The sequence below is a fragment of the Aspergillus pseudotamarii genome (genome assembly GCF_009193445.1).
Source record: "Aspergillus pseudotamarii strain CBS 117625 unplaced genomic scaffold BDV38scaffold_96, whole genome shotgun sequence".
Taxonomy (NCBI): Eukaryota; Fungi; Ascomycota; class Eurotiomycetes; order Eurotiales; family Aspergillaceae; genus Aspergillus; species Aspergillus pseudotamarii.
In genome coordinates, this window is record NW_022475110.1 from 63,438 (window position 1) to 78,429 (window position 14,992).

The window sequence follows — 14,992 nt, forward strand, 5'->3', positions numbered from 1 at the left end:
CCTCCACCCCCCGCTCCTCCCCTCTTTCCCCCCCAACTTTCATATAGTCTGGTCCGTTCTCTTGTCACCCACAGTCTGGACTCACATCTATCTCGCCTCGATCGAACTAGTCCCGAGGGAGGATGCTAAGGCTATGAACTTACAGGGGGCCCTGGCTTGCCGTTGCGCTCAAGGCTCCTTAGTAGCGCACTTCCATCGTTAACACACCACGCGGTCTTGTCAACACCTTCGTCCAAGGCTTTGAAATCGTCTCAGGACCGAAGCCTCCCCATTGAGGCATGATACGCTCGGGGTTATTTTGTGTCTAGGAAATTTCTTTCTTATTGAATTTTATTCTTCTCTTATTTGATTATAAATTACCGTCTGTGGAGTATCATTTTCTCTTGCCTACATTTCTTTTTCTTTCTTCCCTTGTCCCTCCTCCTTTCTCCACGATTCCCAACGATCATCTCGCGACGCTCTGCACGCTCTCCACGCCGGTTCCGATACCCTTTCGCTGCACCAGGGTCTGAGTTCACCCTTCCGGTACACTCGCTAGTCGTCATCTTATTCCTCCATTCTATCCGAATAAGCCTGGAGATCAGGGTCAAAGAGAAAACGAGGGAAGATCAAATATGGCCGACCTTGGAGGCCATCAAGGCCGGAACTACCGGCCTTACGGACATCCTTCATCTTTCCAACGAGATGCTGCATTTTCTGAGATATTTGGTGGGGCACCACCGCCTGGCCGCTCTCAGACAATGACTTCACAAACTCCCCAATTTTCTCAAGACAGGGCTCACACTATGTCGTCACACGTGCCGCATCCCCAGATGCAGAGAGGTCCACCACCACCGACACGCCAGGTTCCGAATGGACATCCAGCCGGTGCCCCGAACGGATACTATCAAGCGTACCCTGGGTCCGCGACTATGACTTCCCAGTCTCCCCAGAATGCTCCGCGACCGTACCCTGGACGCTTCGCTTATCCTCAGCCCCAACGGCTAGACTCACGGCCGAGCCCAGCAGCACAATATCCGGATGCAAAAGGATATGGCCGGCCGGTGCCACCCCCTGCACTGAATTCAGATGCTTACAGATCAAGGTCAATGGCAAGAATGGGAGGACCGCCACTATATCAACCACCACCTAGTAGCTTTAATCATACTTCTGCAAGCGCTTTTCGCCAACAGCCGTACAACCCTGCAGCCCCAATGACTGCACAGGGACGAGTTGTGCCGGAGAGGCATGGAAACGAGCGCGCTATGTCATTGACTTCTTATTCGACTGATCGCTCGGAATACAACCATACCACGAGCACAGGGAGAGTAATCCCTACTCGAAGACAGCCTTCGGGCTCTAGCCAACCGCCTTCTTCTCGGCCAGACATGGACCCAGCTGCCGCCCATAATGCCGATGGCAGGCCGCGGCCACCGAGTGATGGTTCGACGACCTCACGCTCCATGTCAATGGCTTCGACGGCAGTGGCAGATCGAACGAGTATGCAAAGCCAGACAACTCTTGTGGCGAGCAACTCCCGTAAAAGCAAGGTGCCATTGGTTTATCCAGCTTTGCTTTCGCGGGTTGCTGATGCCTTCTACGAGAAAATTGTGCTTACTGAGCGACAAAAAAACGATATAACTTATTTCAGCACCTTTACTGGCGCAGATGCGGTGGACTTGATTAGCTACATCATCAAGACGAACGATCGGAATCTAGCTCTTCTTCTAGGGCGTGCCCTGGATGCTCAGAAGTTTTTCCACGAAGTGACGTACGCCCATCGTCGTCTTCGAGATTCCCCTGGTGAGTTCTATGCATTCAAAGAAAGCGTGGCAGGGGAAGCGCCCCAAGCGCCCAGTTCTGCAGTCAACGGAGTTTTCACTCTTCTCACTGAGTGTTATGCACCGACTTGTAATCGCGACAGCTTATGCTACTCAATTGCGTGCCCCAGAAGACTGGAGCAGCAGGCACGACTGAATCTCAAACTGCAACCGGGATTGCGGTCGTCTGCGTCCAAAGGAAGCTTACATGGAGACGATGATGATAATGACAATCAGAAATTATGGATTAACATGGTCCCAAAGGAAGTCTCCGATAGCATCGATGATCGCGAAAAGAAACGACAAGAAATTATCTTCGAGATTATGTACACAGAACGCGATTTTGTCAAGGATTTGGAGTATCTGCGAGATTTCTGGATGAGGCCTTTGCGTTCTGCTGGCAACACAAACATTTCACCCATTCCAGAACACCGACGAGAAAAGTTCATCCGTACAGTATTTGGAAACTGCTTGGAGGTCCTGAAAGTTAACGGCGGTTTGGCTGAAGCTCTCAATGCCAGACAAAAGGAAAGTCACGTAGTGAAGAGAGTTGGCGATATATTCCTGCAACATGTTCCACGATTCGACCCGTTTATCAAATACGGCGCGAATCAACTCTACGGAAAGTACGAGTTCGAGAAAGAGAAGGCGTCTAATCCAGCCTTTGCGAGGTTTGTGGAAGAAACCGAGCGACTGAAGGAGTCACGAAAGCTAGAACTGAATGGATACCTGACCAAACCGACCACCCGTCTCGCAAGATATCCACTACTACTTGAACAGGTTGTGAAAAACACGGCGGATGATAACCCCGACAAAGAAGATATTCCCAAAGCTATCAAGCTTATCAAGGATTTCTTGTCCCGCGTTAACGCTGAGAGTGGAAGAGCTGAGAACCATTTCAACCTCGTTCAGCTCAATGGAGCTCTAAGATTTGTTAACCCTGGTGACTATGTCGACTTGAAGCTTACTGAGGAGAACCGTCAGATGCTGACAAAAATGGCTTTCCGGAAGACACCGACTGACACCTCCGAGGTCACCGCATACCTTTTTGACCATGCTGTTTTACTGGTGAGAATCAAGGTTGTGAACAAGCGCGAGGAGTATCGAGTCTATCGGAAGCCGATTCCTCTAGAACTCCTGGTCATTGCGCAGATGGACGAGGTAATACCTAGGGCGGGACTCGCGAAAAGACCCTCATCTAGTCTGCTCCCAAATAAAGCAACCGTGAATCCGCCAAACACAAAAGATGGGCTTCCTATAACCTTCAGACATCTTGGCAAAGGCGGTTACGAACAAACTCTTTATGCCACCTCCCCCATGCAAAGACGGAAATTCATTGAACTGGTGGAAGAACAACAGAGAAAATTGAGGGAGCGGAACAGCAACTTCTACAACAAGACCGTGCTCTGTGAGAATTTCTTCACGGCAGTCAATCGGGTAAATTGCCTTGTCCCTGTCGACGGTGGTAGAAAGTTGGTGTACGGTACAGATAGTGGCATTTATCTCTCGGAGCGTTGGCCAAGGGATAAGTCTGCGAAGCCAAGGCGAGTCTTGGATGTCAGCCAGGTAACTCAAATTGACACTCTAGAAGAGTATCAACTGCTCTTAGTCTTGGCGAACAAAACTCTGTTCTCTTATCCGATGGAAGTGCTTGATATAGGAGAGGGCCAGAACACAATAGCGAAGAGGCCCAAGAAGATTCAAGGCCATGCGAATTTCTTCAAAGCTGGTATTGGACTTGGTCGCCATCTGGTCTGCTCTGTCAAAACTTCTGCTCTGTCAACTACTATCAAGGTATACGAGCCCATGGACAACCTGGCAAAGGGAAAGAAAAAGTTGAAGATGTTCCAGAGTGGTCAAGACACCTTAAAACTCTTCAAAGTTCGTATACTCCTTGCAATCAGTGCAATATACCTTCTGATATCATTCTAACAACACTTCTAGGAATATTATATCCCCGCCGAATCCTCCTCAATTCATTTTCTCCGTTCCACGCTCTGCGTTGGCTGTGCCCGTGGTTTTGAGGTTGTTAGTCTTGAGACGACCGAGACACAGTCTCTCCTAGATCAAGCCGACACTTCCCTAGACTTTGTGGCACGCAAGGAAAATGTTAAACCCATTCATATCGAACGAATGAACGGCGAATTTCTTCTCAACTACAGCGACTTCTCATTCTTTGTCAACCGCAATGGCTGGCGTGCTCGTCAGGACTGGAGGATTTCATGGGAGGGTAATCCCAATGCCTTCGCACTCTCCTACCCTTATATCCTCGCTTTCGAACCGAACTTCATAGAAATCAGACACTTCGAGACGAGTGAGCTGATCCACATCATGACTGGGAAGAACATTCGCATGCTGCATTCCTCCACGAGAGAGGTATGTCGAACAAGAGTAACTCATACCAATGCAGCTATACTAATCTATCTCTAGATACTGTACGCCTACGAAGACGAAACAGGTGAAGACGTAGTAGCCAGTTTGGATTTCTGGAACAGCAAGCCGCAGCAGTAGTTGAAACAGAGATGGACGAAATGAGAGATAACTTTTTGCTCTTTTTCAAGTTTATTTTGATCGCTCTTAGACCGGTCTTTTGTCATTCCGAAAGGCATACATACGATCTCGCTTCGTTAGGCATTCCTCTCTTCTGTATGAGCTTCTTGCATCTTCTTTCTCCTTTCTAATACCTCTATGTTATTGATTTGAACTGTATCAAGTCAGCCTTTCTATCTACCACTATTTATCTACTTCCCACTGTGTACAATGAAGCGCAAATACCACATGTTTATTGTTATTTGTCACTTGTGTGCCCTTTTCTTTCTTCCTTTTTCGCCCATGTTGTTTGCATTCAACGTATAATCTCTTTCCCCAGGTCATGTCAACCTGGTGTATGTCTTCTTCATACCATTCAAGTTACCCATAGCAAATCTACATACAATGGAGAGGAAAGCTGGTGCTGACCCATTTATCATTGAGCTTATTCTTGGTTGTCTTTCTACATTACATTAGTTCCCCTTCTTCACTGTCTTTTCATTCTTCCCCTTTTTTTTAGTAAGAGCTGGGAGGCGATAGAACTGTAATCGGCTCTGTGGCCTCTAGCAGTTCCGGATCAGTCGAACTAGAGGGATAAGGATCAGAAACATTGAAATCTAGGAAGTTTGTTAAAAGATCCAGTGTGTGGTCCAGACCTACACCGGCTCTTGGCATTTTTACCTTGCATCATCAATCCTTGTATGCGACCTACGCCAGCCATACGAGCTGTAAGGTACTTTTCTTCCTGATGTACTACTATTCAACTAGGAGACATAGAATAATAAGAGACAAGACGTAAGCCACAACACAAATGATAAAATGACAAAAGAGGGAATCTTGCTGCGCTGCTGAGATTGGGACAGGTGTCATTGATGATAAGAGTCAAAAAGGAACAAAGGGCGGAAGAGATAAAAAAAAACAAAAAAGAAGTATATAAGATGGCAAAAGGAAGGAAGTTATGCAGGTGCTCCAGTGACAATTGTCAACGATTAAAAGATGTTATCTTTGACCCCGAGCATCACAAACACGGGCTGCGAAACGAGACAAGGCCCCAGCCGAATGGAAGAAGGCATAGAAGAAATCATTGAGAGCCGGAAAAGTAGGTGGGGAACTGCAGCAAAGTTTTCATCGCCTCTTGTCCGAATCCCTCTTTGTAGGAAAGGGAAGAATGGCGCCAGTCAATCAACGAGCGTTGCATTTTCCCTTTCCCCCCTCTCAAACGAAGTTATTAACGTGAATAAGAAAATCAATATTAACCCCATTGGATACAACCGCCGCGCCATAAATTCCATTACGTCGACACGGTCGGTGCCAAATGCGCACGTAAGACTAGTCTCTGACAAGTTTGAATTAAGCATCACCATTGGCGACGTCCTGGCTGCTAGACTCCCGTGCCATACGAGCCTCGATCTCCCTCAGCTGGCTCTCACGAGCCAGCAATTCCTGGCGCTTCTCAGCAATCTCACGCTGCACCCGGAGTTCGATCTCGCGGAGTTTCTCCTCCTCACGACGGAGTTGTTCTTCCTTCAGGCGGACAGACTGTGATGCTAGGTCTTCTGGGTTCATCGACGAATCTTGGGTACTGCTAGAGGGGTCAGTATCCTGCAACATTAGCGCAAGGGAAGGAGTGGATAACGTACGGAGTGGCACCGTCAACGCTCTTACTAAGCTTCTCAGTACGGTAGTTTTCGTAGAGGAAGTCGTGGGTGATCTCCTTCAAATCCGCAAGGTGGCTGTGAAGAAGAGCACTTCGGATCGCCAAGAAATCAGAGTGGCGAGGGTTTTCAACCTCAACAACACCCCAAGGATATTGCCTGGCTCGTACTTTCCGGCCATCGATTTCCACGAAGTCGTCAGAGCCAACGATGGCAAACGGCATAAGCCCACGCAGTTCGGCGTTCTCCTCCACGGTATCCTCATCATCCTCCTCAATATCGTAAGGGAAGTTATAGACAGGGATGCGGTAATGCTCAATATCCTCCATGATCAGCTTCTTGGACTCGGCCAGTTCGGCAGGAGTGAGGGAGTCAGCCTTTCCGATGACGGGGATGACGTTGACACGAGGCGAAAGACGCTTCATCAATTCGATATCCAGCTCACGGAGGCCATGGCCAGTCGGTGTGATGAAGTACAAAAGGACGTGGACACGGTTGTCCCTGAAGCGGGGGTTTCGCTTGATTCGAGATTCTTCGGCAAGGATATCATCGTACTGGCGCTCAAGGTATCCAACAATCTCACCAAAGCTGTAAACCGGTCAGTCTTGCAAGCGGCGAATCCAGCACTAGCGGCGTTCACATGCCTTGCTTCATTATCAATCTGGTCGCCAAATCCGGGGGTATCGACAATAGTGAGAGAGATTCGGGTGCCTTCGTCATCCAATTCAAGCTCTTCGGGCCGCCCAATTAGCATCCATACATTCCAATGTCGATTCGAATATCGACTTACCGACCGTAACCGGCTTAATGCGGACACCCTCCTCAACATGAGCATTGGCAGCATCATCAGCGTCCTTGCCCTCCAGAACTTGCTTTCCACAGAGAGTGTTGACGAAGGTAGTACGGCCTGTCAGAATAGCGATTGGTCAGTTCCCACACAGGAGTTGAGTAGAGTATGGGGCAATTCCAATACGCACCAGTTCCGCTAGCACCACAGACCATCAAACAGAACTGGATACCCTTCTTGACATTCTTCTTGCGACGGAGCTTGATCTGTTTATAGGACATTGAACTCATGATCAGTAACTCATGTGAAGTAGATTGGGTAGTAGAGTCTAGAGAGAGAGACCCATTCAGGGATAATTGTACGTTTGGTGAAGGTCGAGAAGGGGCAAAAGGTTGATATGGTTAAGGAGCGAGTGTGGAAAGGGGAAACAAGTAACATACCGCGTTGAGAGCCGACGACATGGTGGGCTAAATAAGGAGAGAACGTGGGGAGAAAAGGGGGGGAGGATAAGAAAGAAGAGAAGGAAGTTGAAGGAAGAAAGCGAGCGGCTAAGCACAAAAAGTGGTTTTGGCTAAGGAAAGGACCGGGAGAAGAAGGTGAATGGAGGATGGGATAAATCGCTGCTCTCCTGAGGTCGAATGAGCAGCAGACAAGTTGGAGTGAGAGGAAGAGAGACGTTACCTTACTTCGCCCATTAGGGGGAAAGTGGTTCTCCCTTAGTTTGTTTAGTTTAGCTCCGGTACAGTAAGGCACTCAGGCTGTCCCTGTATGGTATCATGTACTATACAAACACTGTATCATTGATACAACCATCGCTACAGGAGCGCTACCACCCCTTTCCTTTTCAAGTTCTGAGCTCTCCCAGGCCAATCACGTCTACCGTTCGCTTCTCCAGGTTCAATTTCACTTATGAACAGAACCGGTACCGTATTGTCAGGTACCTTCGACAGGTACCTGGCTTCTCAATAATTTACCTGTCCGATATGGACATGAGGATCATCAATTATTGCTCTCCATTTACGAGTAGAATCGCAATTGTGACAGATGAGGATACCTAGTAGATGGCTAAGCTTAGCATTGGGCCAGAACTCGTCTCATTCTCATATATTTTTTTTTTACAATAGCCCTGTGCATTGTTGAATTCATACTTTATTGGCTTGATCCGGCCATTTCTGAGTCCCCCCAGTCCATATCCTTTTCAGGGGTTGAGGGACATCCAATGGAAGAAGCAGTGGGTCGCTGCGGACCGCTCAAATGGTACTGAAAACGCGCCCGGTACATACATACAATACACAGTACAACCTAATGGCCGTTTAGGCAGGAAGCTTTAATACTTCAATGAACACAACTCTTTGATCTCTGAAAAACAAATGGGTATTTTCTTCATACTCTAGGTGATACAAGACAATGGTCTCTGTAGCACTAGCTACTGCCGTCATTCTTGAATTTTCCTCGAGATCTATTTCGGGCTTTCTTCCGTTAGGGCAACAATAACTCTATGTAGTGCTCACTCGATCTCCAGTGGAGATGCGCACAGGGGCACTAGTGATAGATTTTGGTATTGCATTGATATACTTGGAGAATGGCAGCTAATCTTCATCAGCTTAAGCTTCTATAGGTGTACCTGTTGTAATCCGGGGAATATAGTAGTTATATCATTCAAAAGTCCTAGATATATACGTACGGCGTCTGTAGCACGACTACTACTGACCCGTTAGTATCCACATAGTCCTCACACTGTAGTTAGATAGGGTACGGTCTTCCAAGAAAAGTGCGCATGTACGTGCAGACAGAGTAGATGACGTTAAAATATAGGCAGAGAAATGTAACCCGAAAATTACCATGAATAGTTAGGATGTAACTTAAAATCAATCTTAGCCTAAAAAGGCAACGTCCCATCCATGCAATGATGGCACGGTCATGGTCCGTGGAGGGTCAATCTGAGACGCAGAAAGAAAGAGCAACGTTGGGTGAGAGGAAAAGAAACGATAAGGGCGGGATTTGAACTTGTGGTGGTGGTGGTGGATGTACAACTTAGTAACCTGAACCTAGGCCTGGCGGCCATCGACTCATTGGCTGTTTGTTTCATCATACTCTTCCCATACCTAATCCGGGGGAGACCAACTCATCTTGCCTGAGCCAGCGAATGCCTCCCTCAACTCAACATCAACGTTCCTGGTTAGTAATCCAGTTGGTGACCTCTGCTATTTAGAGGTGATAAAGCTGCCTGAATGCACTCAATATCTACTTGGGTACTTTCCGTTATAGCATCGGTTTCAGTCTCCTGGCTCGATAACCCTTCGTTATAATTAGCATCATGAATACCCGGCAGGTTATTGATGAATCCGTGGGGCCATTCTCCCTTTCCGCGACCTTCAATAATGACAACAGCTGTTTTTCTGTTGGCCTTGATACGGGTTTCTGTGGTATGTCTTCTAATTACGCATCAGAATTACCTTGGGGGAATAACCAAGCTGAGAGCAGAATGACCCGTTGTAGTCTTTGATGCCGACCCTTGTGAGCTGAAAGTATCAAGAGGTATGCAAGCTCCGTTGGCCTTCATACCCAAGCCCGGTCCGTGTAGTCGCCTCAATGCCGCTAATTTCATGTATCTTGTAGACTTCAATGCAGGTATCGGTGTCGCGGTAATGCTTGGACAGACAAACTACTTAGCCATCGTCGGTGGAGGAAGGCAACCTAAATTTCCCCAAAACAAGGTGGGTAGACTACCACGTTTCTAGCACTGCAACACTCGGCTTTTGTGTACTCATGACGCATCTCCATAGCTGGCTATCTGGGACGATGCCAAACAGAAAGCAGTCATTACTCTAGAGTTCCGTACCTCTGTACTGGGCGTCCGATTGTCAAAATCGCGAATTGTCGTCGCTTTACTGAACAGCATCCACATCTTCGCATTTTCAAACCCCCCGCAAAAGCTATCTGTCTTTGAAACAACAGATAATCCGATGGGCCTAGCCTGCTTGGGGCAGAAGCTGCTTGCTTTCCCTGGACGGTCTCCCGGGCAAGTACAATTAGTTGAGCTAGAAACAGGGAACGTCAGCATCATACCTGCCCACAGCTCGCCATTACGTGCTATGACGCTGAGCCCGGATGGAGAGGTGCTTGCAACAGCGAGTGAAATGGTATCATCCGCGAACCCTTGACTATAAAATAGATCTATCACTAACTACTACATTAGGGGACTCTGGTGCGGGTATTCTCCACCAGCAATTGCACGAAAATGGCTGAACTACGGCGGGGGGTCGATCAGGCAGTGATATTCTCTCTCGCCATCTCGCCTTCGAACAATTTATTAGCCGTAACATCAGACAAGTCTACATTACACGTCTTTGATCTCCCTCACCCACGAAACCCTTCGCATCGCAATCCACTAGCATCCCAATCATCGGAAGAGGGAACGAACCAGAAATGGGGCATCCTTGGGAAAATCCCGCTGCTTCCCAGGGTTTTCTCTGATGTTTACTCTTTTGCAAGTGCTCCTTTTGAGATTGGCGACGAATCGGCACCAGGTTCTCATTATGTGCCACCTCTTGGGACCTCATTTGGGAGACCTCTTAAAGGTGTGATAGGATGGCCCGACGACCAAACAATTCTCGTTCTGGGATCAGGCAGGGACGGACGCTGGGAGAAGTTCGTCCTTCGTGAAGACGGCGATGGAAAGCGCTACTGTATGAGGGAAGGCTGGAAAAGATACTTAGGAGGCAGTTGAAGTGGAGTTCTCCGCAACATTATGCGGGAAAGAGGTCTAGCATTAAGAGTACTACTTATACGCGTCTTTCTGGGACAATGGTGTTTGTTCCCGTTACAAGCAAAAGGACCATTTGTCTGGCAAATGCTTGAGGTCAACGTCGCAGTATGAGACCTGACAGGCTCTTTTCTGCACATGGCAGATAACGGATGTCAGGGCATCTACTTCAATTGGTGGCTGTTATCCCACGCTTTGGCTGATCCGTGCATTCTTTCATCATTAAGATGATGGGCATCTGGCTCTAAGCTAGCGGCTCATCAATTGTGCCCCAGCGACCATGTAGAGAATATGACCAAATCTGTCACCTCTTTATAGAAAGCATTACCACATGTTAGAAATTTATCGGTGTCGGTCCTCTCTATCTCGATTCCGCCGTGGTTCTGGCGATCGCGATCCCACTGGCGTCCTATCTCGGTAGGTTCTCTCCTTCCTTGCTGGCGATCTGTCCCTATAAGATCGCTCTTCTCTCGAGCGCGACCGTCGATTTCGGGTACCCCTCTCCCGTGAACGGGGGCGGTCTTCATCATGCCGGCGGCGATGGTGGCGGTGACGATGATGGCGACTCGACCTTTCCCTACTAGATTCTCGTCTGCGGGATGGTTTTTCTCGGCTAAACTTCTCCAGTGCTCGCGCTATTTCCTCCTTCTTCTCCTGTATGAGATATTCCTTCATCGGATCCTCTTCATCGTGGTTCACCATTAACTGCTCAAGCTCCTTCTCTTCCTTCAATAGAGGTCGTCTTCGGGACTCGTCTTCACCGGTTCTTCTCGTTCTCTGCCTTCGTCGCTCATCATCTGTATCCCCATCATCTGCGCTCTTAGCGACTGCGTCGCCCATCAGTTTTGCGACATTATCCCCTTCCTCTTCATCATCTCTCCTCTTATATCTCACGTGGTCCACGCGCAACGTTCTTCCCAGAACTGTGGATCCACCCAAGTTATCAACGGCAAGGTCTGTGCTGCGCTGGTCTTCATATTTTAGAAATGCAAATCCTCGACTCTTTCCAGTTTCTTTATCGCGCACAAGGTTCACGTGAACTGGTTCGCCATACTGCGAGAATATGGTCACAATATCACCCTCGGAGAGGTCGAATGGCAGACCACCAATGTAGATGTATGCTGTGTCTCGGTAATCGGCGTGCCAGGACGCTTCAGGTGGGCTGTATCAGTTAACTAGTGTTAGCAGGATATCCTTTGGGGGACGGGATTCCAATCTAGAGCAAAAGTACCACGCACATTGCATTTTCAAGTTCGCGCTTATTGAGCGACTGGATCTGACGGATAGCGTTCATTATTACGATGCGACTTCCGAGTGAGTGAGCGAGATAAGCATATGTCACGCTTACAGAAGGAGAGTAGACCTGTATATAGCTGAACGTGCTGGGGTAGATCTTTCTGGCGCAAAAGATAGATAGCTACCACGTCTCGGGGAGCGGGACTAAGCTGCAAAGAGATCAATCACGGGCGGCCTCCGCGGGAGGTCCCACCCGCAAGAACGGCGACGCTTGCAACTATTGTTTACAACGGGATAACTTGTAATTTCCCCCCTCTGCGGAACTCTTCCTCGCAACACCCTTGGAAATTTCAACATCCTCATAGGCGGCTGCTAGCTATATTGAAGACATTTTTATTCTTCTCGGGAACAGATATTGTCTACGGTTCTGTCTGAACGGCTAACAGAGTATACCGACTACGGATCCATATCCCCTGACACTGTTCCGACCGCTGTTCCATTATTTCACCGATCTTGAGAATTCGCGGTCCACGCGTTAAAGTCGTCGGAATATTGACAGGGCTGTCTAGCGACCGTTTGGGATGGTCCGCGCCGGCTAAATACAGTCGAGATTGGACAGACAATGTTCGCTTCAAGTCACAATCCCGGGCCCAAGCTCGGGTCGGGAAACAACAGTCGACCGTCGAGCAAAGATGGCCCGAAAAAGAATATCTGGTCTTCTATGTTAGATAGCGTCGCCAACGGAAAGCGCTTACCGGAAAAGAATCTTCTCATCCTAGGTATACAGCCTCGACCTCCCCGACGCTTACAGAAAGGCCCTGTGTGTCGCTAATCAGGTATATTTGTTTCCAGGAGGTACCCCCGAGAGCCAAAGAGAGTTTTTAGACACACTGTCTGCCGACACATCAGACCCCAACCTGTCAAACGACCGGCGGAAGGGAAGGGTACCCCCGGTTGCCAATCAGTTCGCTTTGGGTTATACCTACCAAGATGTTCTAGATGCTGACCACGAAGGTAAATATGATCATACTTACACACCTTCAAAGGCATTTCCGCGCTTTTGAATAGGGCTAATGTGTAGTTTAAAAGATACTTTGGCGCGTGTCTCTGCCTATCTACTCTCCGAACCCTCCCTATCTTTTGCGCCCCTTCTCAAGCCGCTTTTGACCGCCCAATCTGTCCCGGAGACGCTGGTCGTGATACTGCTAGACTGGTCAGATCCTTGGACATGGGTCCGGCGGCTAAGGGAATGGGTCCGCCTTTTGCGACATGTGCTTATTTCTCTAGATGATGAGACGAAAATCGTGATGGAAGAAACTATGACAGAGTGGAGGGACCGAAAGAGGGGCATGGATCCCAGTTCAACAGGAGCACAAGGATTGACCAGCTCGGGCGGTCCGGTCACGATACCTTTGGGGCCCGGCGAATGGGACGAGGGGCTAGGAATTCCTATGTGTGTGGTCTGTCAGGGAGTACGTAGTGCCCGGAACACCATACATGCGAACAGCATCGTTTGAGGGGATAATTTATTGACGGTGTCAATTGCTGCAGGCTGATACGATCGAGAAACTGGAGAAGGACCACGGCTGGCACGAGGAGGAATTCGATTTCATTCTCCAGTTCATGAGAACGATTCTTCTTAAACGTGAGTTTTATTTTTATTTAAATTTTTTTTTTTTTAAAAAAAAAAAAAAAAAAAAAAAAAAACCCCCCTTTCGTGCCTCCTATGATCTCGAGCGACTTTCTGATTGCTAGCAGATGGTGCATCACTTATCTATACGACGCCTTTTCTAGCCAACTCGCTTCAGAGCTTATTACATTCGTCGCTCGGTATACACTCGCTCCTGAAGAGACAGTCCCTCAAACACAACGTGATTGATCGCGATAAGATCCTAGTACCTTCAAACTGGGACTCGTGGGGAAAGATTCGAATTATTAGGGAGGGCTTTGATATGGAAGGAGTATCAACAGCATGGTCAATTGAGATTCAAGATCCGCCAGAACCGCTATCTGGTTCGCCAATAGATGATGATAAGCCTCAAGGCGAAAATGCAGCCGGTCTGGATGATGGAACAAGCGCCGTGGCTATCTTCGAACAAACGATCAAAGACCCCAAACGAGACTCATCCATGACACATCCTGGCAGTCAACATAGCAAAAACAAGGTTGAGGTCGACACATCTGACATGCAAACCTTCCTGACAAAGCAGTTGGAGGTCCTAGAGCAGTTAAAAATCGAAGACGAGAAGGATCGCACAACTAAACCAGTGCCCCAGCTTGAGATGTCACCGCTAGATGATAATGGCCGAGTGAATGAGCACATCGGGCCTGTCCAATTCAATATGGGCGGCATTCAGGTGGATGCTGATGATATGCTAAGGAAACTTAAGGTGAGTGACGACTTCAGCGGCGCGTGTCTTGTTCGGAGTCATGACGTTAACCGCCTAATCAATCATTTAGGAGAGAGAGGCCAATCGATCCCAAAGGAAAGATACCCTTTCGGCACCCTCTGGCGAGAAATCGCATAACCAAGCCCTGGCAAACTTCTTTGCAGGCTTGGTCAAGAAGCCTGGCGGAAGCCCTCGAGGGAGTCCGTCGGCATAGTCTCCTGCTTTTCGGTTGATGTTTTTTGGATTGTACTTTTATTTACCCTCGCGCACCGTACATACTCCAGGCATCGAGGATATCGGCTTAGCGACACTCATTGTCATTGTTTTTTGATACCGGAATGGCTTTAGGCTGGGTTAGGAGTCGGAGAGGCGGCGGCGGATTACCCACAAGACTATTTTCCTTGATCCCCTATGAACTATCTGTATTTCAATTGGATGATATATCCTCTACAGCGACAAACCCATAGTGGGAATTACCCGATTTTGTGGATGAAATTTGCTCCATACTTTACCCGTGTTAAGGTATAGGATATGACCATCATATACCAACGTTAAACACCCGTGAACATCTATCCATGACAACCGACTGCTGTAATAGCAGCTGGAGTGATCTCTACAGCAGTGTCATCGTAGTATCACGAATTGTTCGAGTCTGCCAGAGATTTACCCTGCCATTGGAAGTGTGGAAGACCTAATATGCATAGATTTGGTTGAAGCATTAAGCCCGCCAATACACATGGCCACTATCCGGATTATATGTGTCTAACACACACGAAGGCCATAAAAAGGAAAGTCGGTCCAATAGGAAATTCCCCTTGGATATTTTGACA

The 14,992-nt window shown here is 48.2% G+C and overlaps 5 protein-coding genes across 5 annotated transcripts; 3 read left to right on the forward strand and 2 right to left on the reverse strand.

The window, feature by feature from the left end:
• The first annotated feature begins 408 nt into the window (after nt 1-408).
• rom2 (putative Rho guanyl nucleotide exchange factor (Rom2)) lies at nt 409-4,820 on the forward strand. The gene is made up of 3 exons (XM_032052891.1): nt 409-3,680; nt 3,744-4,175; nt 4,230-4,820. The coding sequence occupies exons 1-3, from the start codon at nt 615-617 to the stop codon at nt 4,308-4,310; spliced, it is 3,579 nt and encodes a 1,192-aa protein (XP_031907961.1). The 5' UTR covers nt 409-614; the 3' UTR covers nt 4,311-4,820.
• Nucleotides 4,821-5,678: 858 nt separating this feature from the next.
• On the reverse strand, nt 5,679-7,231 carry aspA (putative septin AspA; the record flags this gene model as incomplete). Its single annotated transcript, XM_032058056.1, has 6 exons — nt 5,679-5,910; nt 5,969-6,571; nt 6,628-6,715; nt 6,774-6,890; nt 6,961-7,036; nt 7,211-7,231. The coding sequence occupies 6 exons, from the start codon at nt 7,229-7,231 to the stop codon at nt 5,679-5,681; spliced, it is 1,137 nt and encodes a 378-aa protein (XP_031907962.1).
• A 1,668-nt stretch (nt 7,232-8,899) lies between these two features.
• On the forward strand, nt 8,900-10,689 carry BDV38DRAFT_228157 (phosphatidylinositol-3,5-bisphosphate binding protein HSV2). Its single transcript, XM_032052892.1, has 5 exons — nt 8,900-9,196; nt 9,270-9,308; nt 9,390-9,487; nt 9,557-9,913; nt 9,970-10,689. Exons 1-5 carry the CDS (start codon nt 9,088-9,090, stop codon nt 10,498-10,500), a joined length of 1,134 nt encoding a protein of 377 aa, XP_031907963.1. The 5' UTR covers nt 8,900-9,087; the 3' UTR covers nt 10,501-10,689.
• BDV38DRAFT_228160 (uncharacterized protein) lies at nt 10,690-12,038 on the reverse strand. The gene is made up of 2 exons (XM_032052893.1): nt 11,775-12,038; nt 10,690-11,698 (listed from the first exon to the last, which is right to left on the reverse strand). The coding sequence occupies exons 1-2, from the start codon at nt 11,828-11,830 to the stop codon at nt 10,879-10,881; spliced, it is 876 nt and encodes a 291-aa protein (XP_031907964.1). The 5' UTR covers nt 11,831-12,038; the 3' UTR covers nt 10,690-10,878.
• A 20-nt stretch (nt 12,039-12,058) lies between these two features.
• Nucleotides 12,059-14,963, forward strand: BDV38DRAFT_262906 (dynein family protein). The gene is made up of 6 exons (XM_032056150.1): nt 12,059-12,551; nt 12,625-12,786; nt 12,862-13,244; nt 13,324-13,417; nt 13,531-14,162; nt 14,233-14,963. The coding sequence occupies exons 1-6, from the start codon at nt 12,395-12,397 to the stop codon at nt 14,374-14,376; spliced, it is 1,572 nt and encodes a 523-aa protein (XP_031907965.1). The 5' UTR covers nt 12,059-12,394; the 3' UTR covers nt 14,377-14,963.
• The last annotated feature ends 29 nt before the right edge of the window (nt 14,964-14,992 follow it).